General features: G+C 32.0%; 1 protein-coding gene across 8 annotated transcripts in view; it reads left to right on the forward strand.

The window, feature by feature from the left end:
- The window catches only part of LOC143225116 (arf-GAP with dual PH domain-containing protein 1-like), a 47,547-nt gene extending 35,353 nt beyond the window's left edge, over positions 1-12,194 (forward strand). For 2 of the 8 annotated variants that reach the window (XM_076453926.1, XM_076453931.1), the window contains one exon: positions 7,437-12,194. In XM_076453926.1, the coding sequence (XP_076310041.1) occupies positions 7,437-7,501 (65 nt within the window). In that variant the 3' untranslated portion in view covers positions 7,502-12,194. The other 6 variants (XR_013013622.1, XM_076453925.1, XM_076453928.1 and 3 more) reach the window with 6 other exon arrangements.
- The last annotated feature ends 7,365 nt before the right edge of the window (positions 12,195-19,559 follow it).

A 19,559-nucleotide genomic window follows, 5' to 3' on the forward strand; every position in this document is an offset into this window, starting at 1 on the left:
GTTGGTATTTGCAGGAATGAGCTTGCCAACACTGCAGCTAAATCTTTCTATTCTGGTGCTATCACTGCTGTATCTGTTCCATACATGGACTATGGTCTTGTATTTAAGGTTCGGCTCTGTGCCAGTTGGCAGTCGACTTGGAATCAGTAACGTGAAAACAAGCTTTTCCAAATAAAACCCTCTATTGGATTTTGGCTGTCTTGCTTCCATAAGGATTGGAAAGAGGAGGTTGTCCCAACTAGACTATTCATTGGTCACAGTTTTAACTTATCATTTACATTCATCTGGGATTGATGCAAATTTTACTGTCATTCTGTCATTACGACTGAGAGTGATAGTACCATTTTAGACATGTTTTTACTATGAGCTTACCCTTGATGCTGGACAGTATCATTGGCAGTGGTGACATTGTCTACCTTACAATTTTTTTTAATTTTTTAAGGGCTATTGGCCTTTGTAATTCCATTTAACTTTTTATTTGACATTGGGCCACTGTTCTTGTTTCATATTAATTTTCCTTACACTGTAAAATACTTTTACTGTTATTTTATTTTTTAACTGATTTTTTTGGTGCAGATAGTCTGGTTGCTTTGTGCCATAAAATACCAAATAACAACCAGTGCACTTATCAAGAACACAGATTAATTTTTGGTGTAATTACAGCTGTGCCTTAGATGCACAAAATATTTTCAAACTACATGTTATATGGAAGACATAAGTTTAACAAATCTCGGGTAAAAATGCTTCATTCTTAAATCTAAAAGATAAATAAACTTAAGTAAAACACAATGAAGCAACCTCAAAACCATATTAATTTCTTGCAGTCCCATTGTTAGTTTTATTGAGTATATTTAGATGTTTTTGTGCTCTCAATATTTTGAGAATTCTTGAAATTATGTATGAAAGTAATGGATGATGATAACTACTATTCACTGAGTAGAAGTTAATCTAATTTTGTTCTATACAGTGAGTGGTGAAATGTAAAAGAAACTGAAAGCATGAAGTTAGCACAGACATCAGTTTATATAATAAAATAAAAATAAGACTTTTATTTTATTGGAAAAGTATAGACATTGATCCTAGTTCAAGGTGTTATATAATAAATCTGCCCTCAGAATCAGATTTATTACACTTTTTATCACATAAAATTATGATTTCATCATGAAATTAAAATAGTGTTAAATGTTTGAAACTTTCAAGATTTAATTACCTTTAGCAATTGTATTCTTGTAAACATTTTATATGTTATTAAACAATGTTTTCTGGACAGAATACCATTGAGAAAAATTGTGTTGCCATTCTTTTCAAAGATTATCTATTTCTTGTCATCAGATTTTTTGGGCTAGGAAATTATCTCTGGTTTCATCAAGCACAGATACAAGCAGCCAAGTCAGTAATTCCATAAGATGTTTTTTTAACATAAGAAACAGGGAAAAGTCTTAATTGCAAAACTTCTAGATCTGGAAATCATAAAATAAAGCTTCTTTTGAAGTTTGTTTAGATCCAATTTGCAATAAAGTTCATGGATATGAAGTTTTAGGAGATCAGTATATCCTCATCAAGCACCCAGGATTTGTCTGAATTGAATCCTTTTTTTAGTTTTTAATCTTTTTCTTGCCATTTAAGAGAAATATTGTGAAGTTCCATGTTTAAAACAGGGATGATACTCTCCACAGGATTTTTTCCTTTTTTTAGTTTTTAATCTTTTTCTTGCCATTTAAGAGAAATATTGTGAAGTTCCATGTTTAAAACAGGGATGGTACTCTCCACAGGATTTTTTCCAACTTTTACCTGATGCATATCTTGTTGTATGAATACCTAACTCTCTGTACAGATATACTCTATAGTATCTGATTGATTGATGTTTTGGTCAATCACTGTCTCAACCTGTAAACTTCATTGCAATTGAGGGTGAATCTTTTGTCCATTCCATAAAATTAACTGTAACTACTGCATGGCAAAATGGCAAGGTTGTTTGAAAGGTGGCAGTATTCACAACAATTGTAACTTACTGACAAATAAATAACTTATCCATCTTTCAGAAACTTTACTGAGAAGCACAACAAAAGGAGTTAGGAAAGCCTGAAGTTGGCAAGTTGCTTTATTTCATCTGTTGGTGAACTGTTAACTGCTGTCATTATCAAGAGGTTGTACACTGAATTAATTTTCGTTTGTTTTCATTTTCTTTCATCAAAGCACTTGTATTATTAAAACAATGGTGGAAGTGAAAAATGTCTGTTTTTCTCAAGGCAGCATAATAATGCCAGATTAGTTTGTCATTCTTTTTATATCTCATCAACCTTATGTAAATGTTGTTGTGCACTATAATTCTGAATTTATTAAGTGTATCTTCATGAAGTTTCATAGACTTTAACAAGTCACAGTAAGTTTCTGTTTTTACATTGACACAAATTTTCATTTTAATTGCATAGAAATGAATTATTCTCTCATCTATTGCAAAATGTTGAAATCTGGTACTTTATGAAAGTACAATATTAAGTGATTTCTCAGATATTTAGCTGTTAGTTTTGAGTTTTGTTGTATAGTGCTATTACAAATTATATTGTAAATCACAGGATATAATGGACCATTATGCTTATCAAAGATGCCCTTGTAACTGAGATTTCTCAACAAATAGAAAACTAATTGCCAGATTCAATCCTGGTCCCCAAGTGTTCATCACTCCTTTTGTTAGATTCATATAAAGAACCTCTATGATTTTAGATGTCAGTTTGTTTTACAGATTTTCCACCCTTTTGAGAAAAAAAAAAACCTTCCTCAGTTGGAAATATGTTTGACCTTATGTCCTATTGCCCTTTTTTATTCAAGAATAATAATCCTGATGCATCAATATTATCATTTCCCTTACTTATTTAAAATAATTCAATAAGATGACTTCCATGTATGTCTTTTTGAAGAGGGACAATGTAAAAGATATTTTTCTCCATCCATTTGTGATTAAAAAGAAAAGTGTTCTACTTTGAAGTTTTATGTAATTATGAAACAAATTAACTACTTTTCTAAGTTCTTTTTCCATTGTAGTGTGAACATGAGATACTGCTGAATAATTTGTAGCAAAAACAAAATACAGAATGTTTTCCTTCTGAAGAAAACAACCATTGACAGCATACTTTTCTATTTTAAGTGCATCTTCAATTTTTCGGTCAAAATCTCGTAACAAGATCCAACTTATATCTCACACTCTTCAGCAAGCTCCCTGACAGTAAGACGTCGGTTTGCCCACACCAGGGTGTTGATTTTGTCGACGTGTGGGTCGTCAGTTGACGTGGAAGGACGTCAAGGACGCTCATCATCTTCAATGGACTGTCGACCATCCTTAAAACGTTCATGCCACTTGAAACATGCTATACGCTTCATAGCAACATCACCGTAAGCCGTGTTAAGCATAGCAAAAGTTTCAGTCACAGATTTTCCAAGTTTAACACAAAATTTCACAGCAAGTCGTTGCTCCTTCAGGTCATTCACTCTGAAATCCGCCAAACGAAAAAATCGCACTTCACTTAAAACCGTGTAGCTAATACACAAATGAAGATATCTGCAATGGGAAATGGCGTCGTAATCAGCTGATCTGTGTGAACCTAGCGACACCAAGCGGATTCCCCTGGAACCAACTGGAGCCGCACAATTCAAACAGTCCATGTATTTTTTGAACAGACCTCGTACATCTGTGTCCACATTAACACTTTTTTTTGGTTCTGGCCATAAACATAGTTTTGGTATTGTGAATTATAAGCATAACTGCAGCTATAAGCATAGTCTCAGATGTCTAGAGGTGATTTTTTATTGTCAGTTTCTCTGATTTCTTTGTCACTGATAAGTCATCTATTAATTTAGAACATTCAGTATTGAATAAGTTCATTATAAACAATATTAACTCAAATGAGAAACACATACATTATTATACAAAGTGATTACAACTGAAGCATACAGTTTTCCACATTGTTATTCTGAACATCTAAGGTAAGAGCTAAATGTATCTTACCACTGTTTAACTTTAAAAAAATATTATACTTTTGATGAAATTTTCAAAATTAGTTTCATCTGCAGTTTAAATTCTGTTTCACACATTTATTGATGTCACTTTAATTGAAAGGTAACCAGATAGAAAACTTTTATCCTCATCTTCCAATCCTTACCTACCACGTGAGAACTGTTAGAATATTCCAACAGTGATATTTTTATTAGTTTTTTAATTATTTCTGTTACAAACATCTGATGGTTGGAACTTAATATACATCATAACTCATTTCTGATTTTTCAATTCTGACAAGATACTTTGCACTAAAAATCAAACACAAATGTCATTGTTGCTTTTAGAACATTCAAGTAATGTTACATAAGGGCCTGATGATAACAACAATACTAATATATCTCTCACTTACTCAGCTATTACTTAACACCTATACAAATAAAATAGGCTTGAACTACTAGGATAACTCTTTCCTTTCTTAACATTAAAAAATTATTCATAAGCATTGTTTTTCTTCTATATATTTTGTTACTGTACAGGAAAATTTCACTCAAAAGCTGTCAGCAGATTGTGGTAATTCAAACTTGTACCTGAGCACAGTTCACTGACATCTGCAAAAATTGAGAAGTTTGTCAAAGTAGTGTGCAGTTATTTATGACTGTTAGGATGAAAGAGATAACACACCAAGTTGGAGTCAGAATAAAATAATTATGAAACATTACTTGCTAAAACATAATTAAAAATATGTCAGTACTTAATATTTTTTAGAAGTGCCAATAATGCATTCATATTACAGATTAGAGAGCTCTTTTTGTGACAGTCTCAAGGTGAAAAGGGACACAAAGCAACTATCCCACCAAACAGTAGATAAGTAAATACCTTGATCTTTAGGACAGTAATGTATGTAGTATTTGCATGTAACATGATTACCTCGTTCACATATTATAGAAAGTATATGGCTGATGCTGTTATTTTATTAAAAAGAATAAACTTGCTATGGATGATTTTGTAAAATTTCATCAGAATTATTTTTCTGTTGTTTTTGTTTCACCTGAAATATTTTGAGATTATTCAGAAAACTATATAAGATTTTGCATTACATCAGCCTCTTTATATTTTTGTTTCTATGTTATATAAGCCTCTATGTGCTCAGGTTAAGTGCAACCTATAAAGATATTAACAATAAAAACCAGTATTAGTAAATAAAACCTAAATCATATGATTTTACACACTGCAACAGGCACACTTAAGACTGATTTTCACACTGTATAATGTCAAATCCCACTTTTCAATTAGAATAGCCACAGAGTTGGTGGTTGGTGCTGATAACTAACTGTTATCTATCTAATCTGCTATTTTAAAGTGAGGGACTTTTAGTTGAAAACAATATTAAACAGTTACTTATAAGAGTGTTTTATACACCTACTTTAGGAATTAGTTGATTTCAACATCAGCTATTGCATATCTGATAAGTAGCCTAGTTGTAAGGGGGTCATTCCATGTCAAATCATCCAGGGGGCTGCAGGTAACCCCCAGAATGCCTTGAAAAAATTCACATCTGCTTATCTACCCATATAATGACAAACTGCCAAAGATTAAATCCATATCTCTAATAGTTTTTGATTTACAAAAAATTTACTGTAAAATTTAATTAATTTTGTTTTATTTTTGGCAAATTCATTTTCAGGCAACTTTGGCTGCTTAAAGCTGCAAGAGTAATGGTGATAGAAGGCTGAAATTTGCTACACTGACTGAATTAATCCCACAAAATTAAAAAAAAAAATGTTCTCAAACCAAGTTTATCTCTCTTAGGATTTTCATGGTGAGGTAGTAAATTTACCTGAAAACCCAAAATCATAAAAAAACATTGGTTTATTTAATAAGCCATAGCTCTAAGACTTAATATGATACAAAGCTGAATTTTGTTTTCAAATTTCCTATAACATATCAGTTGATAAATCAGCAATTCTTGTAATTAAAGTCTATTAGAATTCCTGTAAAAAAATGTAGTTGCATGCAACTTTTTATGAATTAGCTAAAACTAGCCATACTTCAGGCCACAGTTTGACCATGTCACCAGTTATTCAGCCTTTTCAGATTTTTACCATACATCTTACATCTCTGAATATGATTTACAAAAAAATCAAGATGGTGTTAAACCTACTTTTCAAGTTATAATGTTTTATGAACAGACCTATTCTTTATAAAACCAACCAAATTATTTAAAATATCTGATGATAGATTTTCTCTCTAAAACAGTGTTAATGGCTTCCTTTATAGTAATGCCATGGAATTAAAATAACAGTTTCTTGTCATCACTCTCATGTGATCAGTACAGCTGTATCATCATCATCAATGATGCTAATTGCTTAAGCCAGTATTGTGTGATGCTGAATGCTCTTTAATTAGAGTAATGTAATAAAAGTTGGCAATGAATAATGAATAATAACTGTCCACCCATATCATTTTTATGAAAACTTGAGCTAGAAACTACTAATCTAGTTTGCTTAACCTAACCAATACTTGTGTATTGGCATGTCCTTTCACCTTATATAGTTTTGCTGCTCTAAATTAACAGCTTGCTTATCCAAGTGACAAAACCAAACTAAGGACAACTTTACTTGTAGACAAAGCTGTAGTAAAAATATTAGACCGATAACTCATGATTTCTGCATAGATGTGCACAAAATAGTTTGTTAAATTTGAGTGGGTTTTGTTGAATAACTTTGCACATTTGGTTTATATTAATGCCAAATGATATTACTAATTATAGGTTGAAAAGATACATCAGAAAAACAACTTTGAAAAAAAATCTGTAAAAGTTAAGTTGTTTTTTTTATGAAATAGTTTCCATACTTTTGATGCAAAGAAGAAAAAAAAAAGGAAGAAAATCAAAATTGGAAGTATCTCAGGTAATTCTTAATGGTTTATCATGAAATTTGGTATATGAAGTAAGAATCCAGCATAGCACCTACACACAAAATGTGATAGTTTGGATTACTCTAGTTTGAGAAACAAGAGGTGGAAAATTTCTAAAATATCATTCTTGTTAATGACACACAGTGTGCCCTGTTGTTTTAACCACACAACACACTACTGTGTGTCTTGTTTTCCAATAATACACATTGGTTAGGCAATCATCTCTATATGTAGTTCTGTTTTTTATTACAGTAAAGAGCTTATATTTCTATGTGACAATAAAATGTTTGTTTTTTTGTTTTTAATATATTTTCAGGTACATTAAGTTGCAATACATATTATAATATATTATAATGTTAATTAAGGAGAACAATTAAGAAAATATTAGTATGTTGTACATGCACATGTCAGTGAAAATAGTTTGGAAAGAATGTGGCCATTTTATTATGTATTTTAAACCAATATTTTACACTTTAAAGAAGCTAGATTATGTATATTGGAATTAAAATGGTATTGATTTTTCTAGTGGCAGCCCTCATAGTTCGGAAAAGAGCTACGCTTACTTCACAATTAAGTGCTTTCAAGGTATAAGCCCTGTAACATCTCTTTACAGTCTGTGACAGTTCAACATCTAGTCCAGATCTACAGACTAAAGCAGGAAAATGTATCTTTAGGCCTAACTGCACATTGGACAAAAGTGTTTTATTTTATGCTTGAATATCTGTACAAACAATGAGAACTTTGTATTTTTCTGAGACACAGTAACTTCTTCCAGGACAAATTATTGATATTTGCACTGCACTTAAGAAAAATTAGGTTAAAGCAACCTTTTTTTTAATTATTGAAGATAGAATTGCCATGCATAACAAGAGTTATTGTTTTTGTTTTGTTTTTTGTTATGGTTAGATTGTTTCTATTGATTATATATTTTAGTATTGCTTTGTGTACTATAGAATGCAGTTTTTTCACAAGTATTTGATGACTTTTGAATGAAATTTACATTTATATTGTGGCAGTAAATTATTTTTTATTTGTTGCAGCAAATTAACATTCTCTAGGTTTATATGTGTGTATGTGTATATATATATAACGTGGATGTTAGGTGTACCTTGACTTGACTAGAACAGTTTTAATTGAGAAAAAGATTAAATGAAGAGTGTTTTTGTTAAAGTTACAAGGCACTTGGTGTCAGAACTGATTCATGAGTGAGCAGCAATAACCTGAGTATATTTTCATCAGTGTTGTGCTTTGGTTTACAAATTATAATATTTACAGGTACTGATTAAGATCTGAAGATGAAAGGGTAAATATTTTGTGTTGGAAAAGTTAAATATTTTTTGTATCATATCAGGTTATATCATAGAAAAACAGGTACTAAAACTTGCCAAATATACAATAATTACTGAAAAAGTTTGGAACTTATATTACTTAAAATGTTTCTTCCGTATTGAAACTTACTCAGAAACACTTCAAGGAATATTTATTGCAGAAACATTGAGATTTGAGTGTAATATATAAACAATAAGGTATTGGGATATCGCCTTTTTTACTATAGCTTATGGGATGGAAATATCTAAAAATCCTGTCACAATTCTGGCATTGAGAGGAAAAAAAAAATCTATGTACTCAACACTTCAAAAACCTTAATAATTAATAACTTTAACAAGAATTTGCTGGTCTCTTAAATTGAGGTTTAGTTAGACCACGTTCCAGGAATTTGACTTCATATAAGAAACTTTTTATCAAGATAAAAAAAAATGTATAATTTGTACAGTGTAGAATTCAGAAGAATAAATCAATAACATTAATTTTATGTTCACCCAGTGCCTGTGTAAGTTTTGATTAGTTGTTATTAAAGAATGACCCAAATACAGTATAAATGTACATATTTTGCCATGTGCCATTGCTTTTAACTTTTTTGCAATTAGGTGATGATATTAAATTCACCTGTAAAAATGTTTGTTTTCTGTATGAAAATGTGTGTAAAAGAAATTTTTTTGGTTACATAATTTTGTATTGTATATAGATTACCATGGACTTTCAGTACTCAAATTATGAACTTTAGGGAGTCAAATTCCAAGGTCAGGATATTTGTTTGAAAAATTCATTAAATAGATTCTGCAGTCACACCCAAGTTTTTATTTCCTTTAAAAATTGAGTGTATTTTTACCTAGTGACAGAAAATGCAGTTACTATGTTTCAGAGAATATTACAAATGTACAAATTCTCTGTAATGTCATACATCTAGTAAGTTAAACTTGTTTATTTACATTGTTCTATCTTTAATCATGTAAATGATTTTGTTAACTTTACAAAATATAGCAAGCTGTTAGCAAAAATTAAAAGTTTATTGTATGCAAACATTCAGATATGTAATAAATTATTTTCACTAATGATATGTCTGTGAATTAAGGTAAGGCTCATGTGAAGAATATAAATATTTTTTTATGTCATATAGTTTATATATTATATCTAGACGAAGTTCTTCAACACCTGAAATGCATATTTTTGTTTTAATATTATTATGTAATATATTTTGTAATTTCTGTAATCTAACACAAACTGTTGTGATATCAGCAATATCAGATGCAGTTTGACCTCCACCCATGCATGTAAGATTAATGACATTTTGGAGTCACATATTTAGCTAATTCTGATTTACTTTTTTTTCTTTTTTAAGAATTTAATTTGGAGAAGTAAATTTAGTAAGAGCATTACATTTTTTCCTAAAAAGTTGTATGTTTTGACCATTCAAAATATTCCAAAAATAAACTTGATAAACAGGTAAACTACAACTAGATAAACCTTACTTAGTAATATTTAATATCAAAATAACTAAATTTATGTTTTTTCATTCACAAAAATATTTCATATCTTAGTGAAGAATGTACAGTGGTTGTTTGAAAATGCAATTTTAAAATAATGTGTGAAATTTGGAAAACAAACAATTTTTTGGTCAGTGTATCCTATACTGATTAACTGCCAACCTCAAAAACCATTCAATTAGAAAATGCTGGTGAAACAATATATGACATATTCATTAACTCTGTTTATTTTGTATTCTGACAGAAATGTTGATGGGTACAAATTAAACTGTTCTACATTACAACTTAACACACAAGGTTTTTCCTCCATTTTAAATATATGTAATGCAATGAAACTGTTAAATTTTGGAAAGAAATTTTGTGTGTACAAAAATATATATGATTCTAGAATTTTATAATCCATTGTGATGTACATCACAACTGAGAATCAAAACATTCCAAGATATGTTTCTAGGTTTTCTACTTGTGCCAATATTAAGTGTATACATACTCATGTAATTGGTTTTGTTGAATATGCAGAGATGCCAACTATTACGATTTTGGTGTATGCATTATGACTATACGCTCATACAGACAAATATTACGACTTGTTGCAACTCCCAAATTATTATATATTGTATAGGCCTATACAATAAAGTGATAAATTGTTCCCCCAGGGCTTGAAAGGGGTGAAAAGAAAATTTCTTGTGAGATACAAATAAATTTTGATAATAAATAAAAGACATAGTCTAAATGGCTACTTGCAATAATCATGTTTGTGCTTGAAATAATAAAAAATATTTGTATCTCTGACATCTATCAATAGTTTGAGTGCGGTGCTTCTCCATACTGGGTACGTGAGGGAATCCATAGTAACGTCATCAGTGCTTGTCAGCCAATCAGCGCTCACGTAGATGGGTATTTCTTGTTTTCTAAGCGGCATAGAAACACCAATGCAATCGTTCACAAGATGGAAAAAAAAAGAGGCCTAGTTCATCAGATTGTCTTGTTTTTGGCAAATCTAAAGGACTAAAACTGTGAATCAAAAACTTAGGAAAGAGTATAGTGCAAAATATCTGGTCATTGCCTCAAAAGTCAGTGAAAGTCATGCATTTTGTACAGTTTGTCACATCGATTTTTCTGTGGCGCATGGTGGGATAAACGATTGTTCCAGACATACAAAATCAGCATCTCACCAACAAAAGGCTGAGGTGAAGACAAAAATGATGCAGATAACAACATTTATCATAAAAGACATAATTTCAAAAGAATTTTTTTAAATTTATTTATTAAATACACAAAACACAGTCATAAATGAGCAATCTATAGCAGTAATAAATAATAATAGTTATAATAATAATATAGTAATAAACAGCTTAGAGACATTGGTCAGGCCTACTAGCCGCAAATGATAAAGGGCTCTGACTACAATCATTACGCTCAGTCATTTGAAATAGTTGGCATCTCTGAATATGTAGTTTAAGCATAGAGGATGTACATTTTCAACATCTACATGTTTATAATGGTGAAATTGATTTTTTGTACTTATTATGAAAGTAGTAAATAATGGTTGATGTGCAAAGTGTAAATCATATACAAGTACATTTTTTGCTTTCTAATTAATTATTACTTTCTCAGTAACATCTTCCAAGCTCAGTGTGTTTGTTCACATAGATGTATTGATAAACTACACAAAAGATAAGTTTCAGAATAGACTTGTGTGTATTGCTATTACCCTAAAGTAAATTAAAAGATTATTTTTCATAACAAATATTAATTTTTAAAATATTGCAATTTTAAAAATTATTTAAGAGTGAATGTCTATAAATATTTTAAAATCAGACAAAACATAAGCTCAAAATTGACTTGTGTGTTTATATGTTATATTACATAAATAAAAAAATATTTTTGATGACACTTTCATTTTTAAACTACCACAATTTTAGAACTCATTTTAAAGTGGTTATTTATAAATATTTTTTAAATTAGGCATAAAGTAATGTGCATGATATACTTTTGCAGTGCAACAAAATATGTTATCTTTTATGACAAATATTACTTCAAAACATTACAATCTTAAAACTCATTCCAGAGTGGGTATTTTTTTTATATACAGAATGTTAAAAAATAACCCACTGTAGAGTTTGGTGTTTTTAATAAACTATAAACATTGTTACTAGAAGTTTTAAGTGTATGTTTACACAAATACTTATATTGTTATATTTAAAAAAATTATTTCTGAACTCTTGAATTAATAGTACTGAATAAGTGTGTTGTTTCATATGGGGGTTTGGCAACTTTTTTAAACAAAAGCTTGCAGTAATAGGTATGTAGGATTTTGTCTTTTCCTTTATAAAGTATTATTATTAACTGTAAACTAATTCTAACAGTTTCTTTAGAACTTAAATAGCATGTTATTCTTTGTATTTAGATATAAGTGTTGTACTTATAAAAAGGAATAAACTTAATATCAAGCTTCCCATTTGTGTGCCATTCTGATGATTGAATCTTTATGAGAAGTGTTTGTCAACACACAGCAATAGATAATCTTTACATTAGACCGAGATTTTGAAATTATAGTTTTAAAGGGAGTCTTACTATTACTGTAAAACTACTAATTGTTGGCTATTTTATTAACACTTATTGAAAGTCATATTTCAGGTCTGCATTAAAGTTAGTACTAATTTTAATAAGTGCCATACTTACAGCATGATCAGAACACGAATTTTGTTTAAAAGAGTCGTAAATGAATAAAATCAGCAACTTCTAAGTGATTCCAAATGAATTATGTCATCCCCAAGGTTTGTAAGAAGGTAAAACTTTTTACCCAACCTCTTAGGGATCCAGGGTATTCCACAACAACAATTTTGTGGGGATTCCCCAGAAGCAGCCCCCAAAGTTGGTATTTATTTACATTAGAGCATACAAATAAGAAGGCCTGCTAATTCTTTCATAACTTTGTTAAAGAAATTAAATTTGCCTTATACTGGCCCTGTAAATGCAGGCCATAGGCTCACAGGTTTGTTAGTACAGGTTATATTTTGGTTTTAAAAGCAGATAACATATCTGTTTCCCATTGTTTACTGAAATGGTCTTCACATCAGATATGAAGGTGTGATACAAAGATAAACTTGTAAATACAAATTACTGCATTGGACTAGAGAGATTTTATTTTATATTGTATGTTGTACATACAATGATAATCTAATAACAGTGGTTTTAGTTGATGAAACAAATTTCAAATTTAATTTCTTTTCACCGTATTTCATGCAGTTCTGACAAAGAACACTTCTAAATTTTTGAAACTAATAAGCAACACTAGATTAATAATAAGTTTGACAATAATGCTGTTCAAATAGCTAAGTATCGACATGTACACAAAGTGGTGCTATTGATCTTGGTTTTAAATTACTAAGTAAAATGTATACAATGTGCAATGCATATATTTTTAACTCAAGAAATATAAATACTTGATATAATAATAAAGAACCTGAAAGAGATTTTTAACTACATTAAAGGCTTCAACAAAAATTGTTTATAAACTAAATTTGCACAGTAATTTAGTGGTGTATTCCTGGATAATTGGGGACTTCTCAATGTACCTCAGCCAAAATAAATTTTGTGTCAGGCAGAATAACTATGAAAGGCAAGCATTACATCCTTTAGTTATATAGACATTTCTTTAAAAAAAGTTTGTATACAGTGTTAGCATAAATGTGTGGTCTAGAAAGAAGTTAAAATTGTTTTGTTCTACTTGCTTTCATTGTTCTATATTGTAACTAATGTGTTCTGTCCAAGAAAATATTTCAGTAACATAAGACATGTTGAAAGGATTAGTGACTAATATCCTTTGCTGGCCAAGTTGGAGTTGTATGAACGTTAAAACTGATCAGTGATTTAAGAGAACAAAGATCATCAGATGATACTGTTAAATGGATGAATAAACTGAGTTGCCATTGAATTCTGACACGATTTTTTGATTGTTTGTACTTGACGTTTTTCAAGTAAATATTTAAAGTAAGAATGAAGACAGAAATATGTTCTGAGAAAGAAAGCTGTCTAAATAAATGCTATCCAATAGAAACAACTTTTGTGTGTGCAAGTGGGTTTGCTTCATTTTCTTTTTTTATGTCTGTCCTGTAATAAAGATTATATTCATTTTAGTCATATGTGCCCAGTCTCATTACTTCACACAGAATAGGGAAACAGCCAAATTATTAGGTTGAGGTTACTCTCATTATGTACTGAATAAATCTGTTATTAGCTGGTTTAATTTATCAGGAAACCAGTATATATGTGAAAATTCCACAAGTATACAGGCAGGAGAAATTTTGGTGCTATGTGGCATTAGGATTTATTCCCGAGTTTCTACATTAATAGCAGTATTACTACCCCTTGCTTGATGTATTGGGTTGGAAAAATGTAAAGGAATACCTCTTATGGTAAGAATGACATCTTCTAGTACTCATAACTGGATGGGACTTTACTAGCAGTGAGTGACAGTTGAGTCTTGGAGAAGTCCTAGACTGGATGTGGGGTTTTTACCTCAGTTGTAAAGGTCTATGAAATTGCTGAGCCTGCAACCAATGCCTTTGGGGAATTTGCTCACACCTGGAGCATTCAGATCCCTCAAGCAAATGACACTTCTAAGGATCAATCTTGATGAAAAGAAAGTGTGAATGACTGAGGTTCATTGAAGTGGAAGTGCTTCTTGCAAGTTCAAGACTGTATGAAAGTCTCTATAGAATTCCAACGCTGTTATCAGTGAGAGTACAGTAGCTTTAGCTCTAGTCCAAACCATGCACCATGGTGGAAGGTTTCTGCCAGTCAGGGTAATCTTCCTGGTAAGTGAGACAACAGGCATCCACAGCTGAGGATTGTTACCCGTGGGATAATGTAGTATTCAGGACCAAAAGCTTCCATGCAGTACAGATGGCAGTTCACTATACATAGTCTTATAAAGCTGTATGATGAGCTATATCAAGTTGCTTACTGTCCTGGAGTCCCTATCAGTGATTTCTATTCAAAACTGAGGGCATTGGTGGTACCTCCTGGCAACTATTGAGATAAAGATGGGTTTTGGCTTGGCACTCTGGTTCTTGTGAGAAAAGCAGGAAACTTCCACCTTGAAAATGTTACAAGTAGGTTACTGCCTGAAGTAGATGGACTCGGAAACAGGAAGTGTAACATCTAGACCTTAGCTTAGGGATCCAGCCCTGGACACTGGTGAAACATTTTGAAGAGGAGCAACAAGACGACTTGTTAACAGTCATGCATAAGCTATATTGCCAATTGGAAAATTTATCAGACTGAGTTTAATGTTCAGAATAGGATTGACAGTGAAGAACTAACTGCCAGCTCAGGAAGGTATGGTTAATACGTTCATTGAGAAACTCGTCAATGAGTTTCTGTAATAGCAATTTGAGGTAAGAAATATCCTCACTCTCATGACACACTTTGAAGTAGTCATTTCAAATCATTCATTGGGAAGAAATAAGCCTACACTGATTATGTGACCCATCAATGGATTAATACCAACTACCTTCATGGGATATAAAAGTGATGTAACAGTACTAGTTTACATTGAGTAGACATGGTTCTTCTGGTCCATCCAAGAGAAATGTGTCATTGCAAGATTTGCTTATGGGATGTATAATGCAACCACAGCTGTTGCCTTCACCTACACATTGATTAAGGTAGAAAGGGAGAAACATCTCCTTCATATATGGATTAGACCATTTACAAGGAAGTGTTCATACTTTGTTGAGTAGTACAGTAGGCAAGAATGTTGATACTGGCTGTCAGACCATCAGCTCATAAATAACTTGTAAAAAGCAGTTAATGCTGTGAAAACTGATGGAGCTAATTCAGACTTGGCCACTAGCTTGAGGGGAGATCATGGTGGACAGCTTGCACCAAAGTGTTGAGTGTTCAGCTAAGTGGATCTTAATATATGCCAAAAAGGGTAGAAGGATAAGGTGTGAGTTGTTCCTGGTAGACACAAGAGCATTAAGGAATTTCATGGATCTTGTGATATTTAAAGCCTTCCATGTGAGGCCACCACTATGGTCAGTAAATACAGACTTTACTCTGGTAAATAACAATAGATTAGTTATTAAAGGAGTGAATTTTTAGTTCAATCTAGTTAGCTTCCACAAAATAAAAATAATTGTGTGCAATCTCTGATCTGGGACTGGCATCTTTGGGATAGACTTGTGCTGTTTTCCCATCAGTTTTGCTAGTGCAGTGATTTGGGAGATGGCAAAGTTATTCAATTACATCCTGATAAAACCCAGGAACAGTGGGTTGTACGGTATGTGTAGCAAAGAGAACAATATTACTCTACGTATACAAGTGGTGTTCAATGACTTAATTCAAAGTAAGACTAATGCATTGGTGCAATATAACATGATGGTGGAAGCTACATATGAAATAGTCTGCTTTCTGTCCAGAGAGCTAACTGCGTTATCTCTAGTAGTGACTCGGGAACAGGAAGTGTAACATCTGAACCTGACCTTAGATATTTAGTCCTATACATTGAGGAATCGGACAATTTATCAGATTGAGTTCAAAGTTCAGAAGAGGACTGGCATTTAGAAATTAATTATTACTATGGGTGATTGGTAATCTGGCTGTATGCTAAAATGATTGTAAGTATAGTAAGCTAAGTGGAAGTAAGTAATGTTATGGTTTTGTATGTTCTGTCATAACCAAAAGCAAATAGGATGCTACCAATACTCTTAAGATGATTATTTATAATTGTGGTAGAAACCTAGACCCAATGTAGCAAAAGCAACTTGTTTCCTTATTAGACGAAAATATTGCCAATGTTTTTATGGAAGCAGATTTAATATTCGTTAAAAGAGTGATGAGATAGTACTGTATAGACTTTGGTAGTACACATCTGATAAAGCAACGAATCTACTGCCTTTCTTGCAGCGTTAGGGAAACTGCAAGTACTGAAATATAGTATATGTTGCAGAATACTCGAATAATATTCACTTGGTGCTTGGTCGTATGCGGTAGTAATTTTGAAGTTCTGTTGATTTTAAACAGGTATACATTGTGATTCCTAATGTTGCCTTTCCTTTACCACTAACAAATGAATATTTGAACATGTTAAAGGTTCCTATTAGTTCAATGCTCCTTAATTTGACATCCAGATACTGACAAGTTGAGATGGAAATAAAAGCAGAGTTAAGACTTTTTTCAGTATAAGAGTTGGCTTTTATGAATTCCACATCTGTTATTCGGGCTGTGTTTTGCATCAGCTACTTCGATTGGCTTATAGAGCTTATTCTTATAGGATTACAATGGGAGATGTGCCTGATCAACATTGATAATGTTTCATTGTTTGAATATGCTTTCAAGTCTGAATCTAAGACCTCTATAATATATGCATATGAAAGGTGGACTTGAAACTAAAACTGGGAAAGAGTTTGATCATGAAAATGCAAAAGGAGTTTCTTAGTAAATTTTGTGAGAAACGATAGTCTTGACAAATCTGGCTTATAGAGCTGTGATAAAATATTGGCATCGTCCCATAACAAATTGATTAATTCACACTTTCCTTGGTTTTCATCCTACCGCTGTGTATTTGTGGCTAGCTTCTCAAAAACAGCATCAACATCGTCAGCTCTTACGATATTGGAAGCCCTCTTTGAATGGAGTAAGTAATGTGATTTGGGATTCAGGTTCCTAAACTTTTCTTTGGTGAAATGCTTCAATGCGGATTTATTCGTACCAAAACTGTTTCAGTGGCAGTGTAGTTGGAACAGTGTTTACACAGTTACATGATGGAGTAGAACGTTTAATAATCTGCATATGTTATATTACCATGTGAAGAAATAGGCGCTGGCAGTGGTGGTCTTAGTTAATAAAAAAAAGACTGCCAATACTAGTAGGGTAATAACTACAACATCTAAGTAGACCATACTTTGCTGAAAGGCCCAGTATGGCTAGGTGGTTAAGGCACTCGACTTGTAATCCGAGGGTCGCCAAACATGCTGGCCCTTTCAGCCGTGGGGGCTTTATAATGTGAAGGTAAATACCACTATTCGTTAATAAAAGAGTTGGCGGTGGGTGGTAATGACTAGCTGCCTTCCCTCTAGTCTTACATTGCTAAATTAGGGACGGCTAGCACAGATAGCCCTCGTGTAGCTTTGCGCGAAATTCGAAACAAACTTTGCTGAAATGCTTAATAAACTTTAAAACCTAGTGAGAGCCTTTGTAAACATCATTGCATCCATGGCCACCATTTAAAGACGACAACAACAACACTGGAAGCTTCAATGGTTCAGTGAAGCCTCAATCACTTCCTTTAGTGAATGTATGTTTTGTAAATATGAATTATCCTAATTTATTTTGTCTGTTAATCTTGTTTGAGAATGCCCTCTGTCTTCCACATTCATGGAATTATGTGGCTGATAGGGGATTAACATTTTAGATACTTTTTGCGATTGTTTAAAATTAGTTTGTAGTATAGGTTTTCTTTTTATATTTTAATTTATAGAACCCATGTCTTCCAAAATCAGGAGTGTGTACGGATGTAATCATATTTTAGTCTTGTAATAAAAGCACAATCACTCTCTCATGCATGTCAGTATGTGTAAAAGAGCAAGGTTTAAAGTTTTTTTTATATATGTAGGCATATGAAATGTATTTGTTTTGTTAACAAGGTTGTGTATATATAGTTTACATGTAATACATCACTACTCACTCACATGCACAACAGTGGAATGATTAGTTCCTTTGTATCTTTTGTTGTTTTATTGTTTCTTTGTGGCAGATTATGTCTACTCTGCCCAAAAAGATATTGCAATAATTTGCAGTAGCATCTAGACTGAAAGGATAGTAAATGTTGGCCAAGTTGACATTATTTGACTGCTGTGAGAGAACAGAGTTGAACTTGGGTGTGCTATCTCAGTTTAGTTTTACTAGTTCTTCAAGTAAAAAGCTATTCTTTAAAATAATCGTTTTTTGTTTGTGGGTACCTATCATGAGAGAGAGAACTGCCGACCTAATCATAGTCCAATAAAAGTGACTGTCTTTTCATTTGTTCAAGTAAATATACTGTTTTCTTTTGTTTATTGATAATAAAGAAGTTGTGTTCATTTCATTAAACTTTTCAAATACAAACTTTCACAAATTTCCTGGTCGAATATGCTGTTGGAAGTGGATCTATCTGATATTTGTAGGGCAGTCAGTTCATCTGGAAATGCATATATATCATATGTAAAATATATAAAATTTATTACTTTTACCGGATCAGAACTGTGTTCATTTAGATTCTATTTCAGATCGACTAAACCTTGCATTACTTAGTTAAATGGTAGCATCAAATTTCTCCAGAGGGACTAGTAATTTCTATTCAAGGAAAAAGTACGCTGTAACCTCGGGACATCATGTGGATGAAACTGCTGCTTTCATTCATACAAAAGGGGTGGTTTACAGACATTTGTTTCACGGCCAGACCATCTACTGTCCTCCAGAAATGACGTAGCTCGAGATATAGTAACTTGTTGACCTTGACCACATGTTATTTAAAAATTATTTTACCTGTATTTATCTCACTTAAGACCGACACTATGATAGTCTTTCTCAGTTCAGTTAAGGTCTGCTCTAAAAGAAAAAAAGCTGTGAAGTTAATTACAAGCCAATAAAAGTTACCGTCTTTTCATGTACACAATAAATTCCACCATATCCATGTGGTATCTTCAGGTAGAAAGTTGCATTTTCTTTTTTTCTGCTCAAATGATAAAAATTGTACCCATTTTGTCAAAGTTGTCTAATCTCATGTTTTTACCCATCCACTAGAAAAATTCGGTCACGTTATCCCATTTAGA

This window comes from Tachypleus tridentatus, chromosome 9 (assembly GCF_004210375.1).
Source record: "Tachypleus tridentatus isolate NWPU-2018 chromosome 9, ASM421037v1, whole genome shotgun sequence".
NCBI lineage: Eukaryota > Metazoa > Arthropoda > Merostomata > Xiphosura > Limulidae > Tachypleus > Tachypleus tridentatus.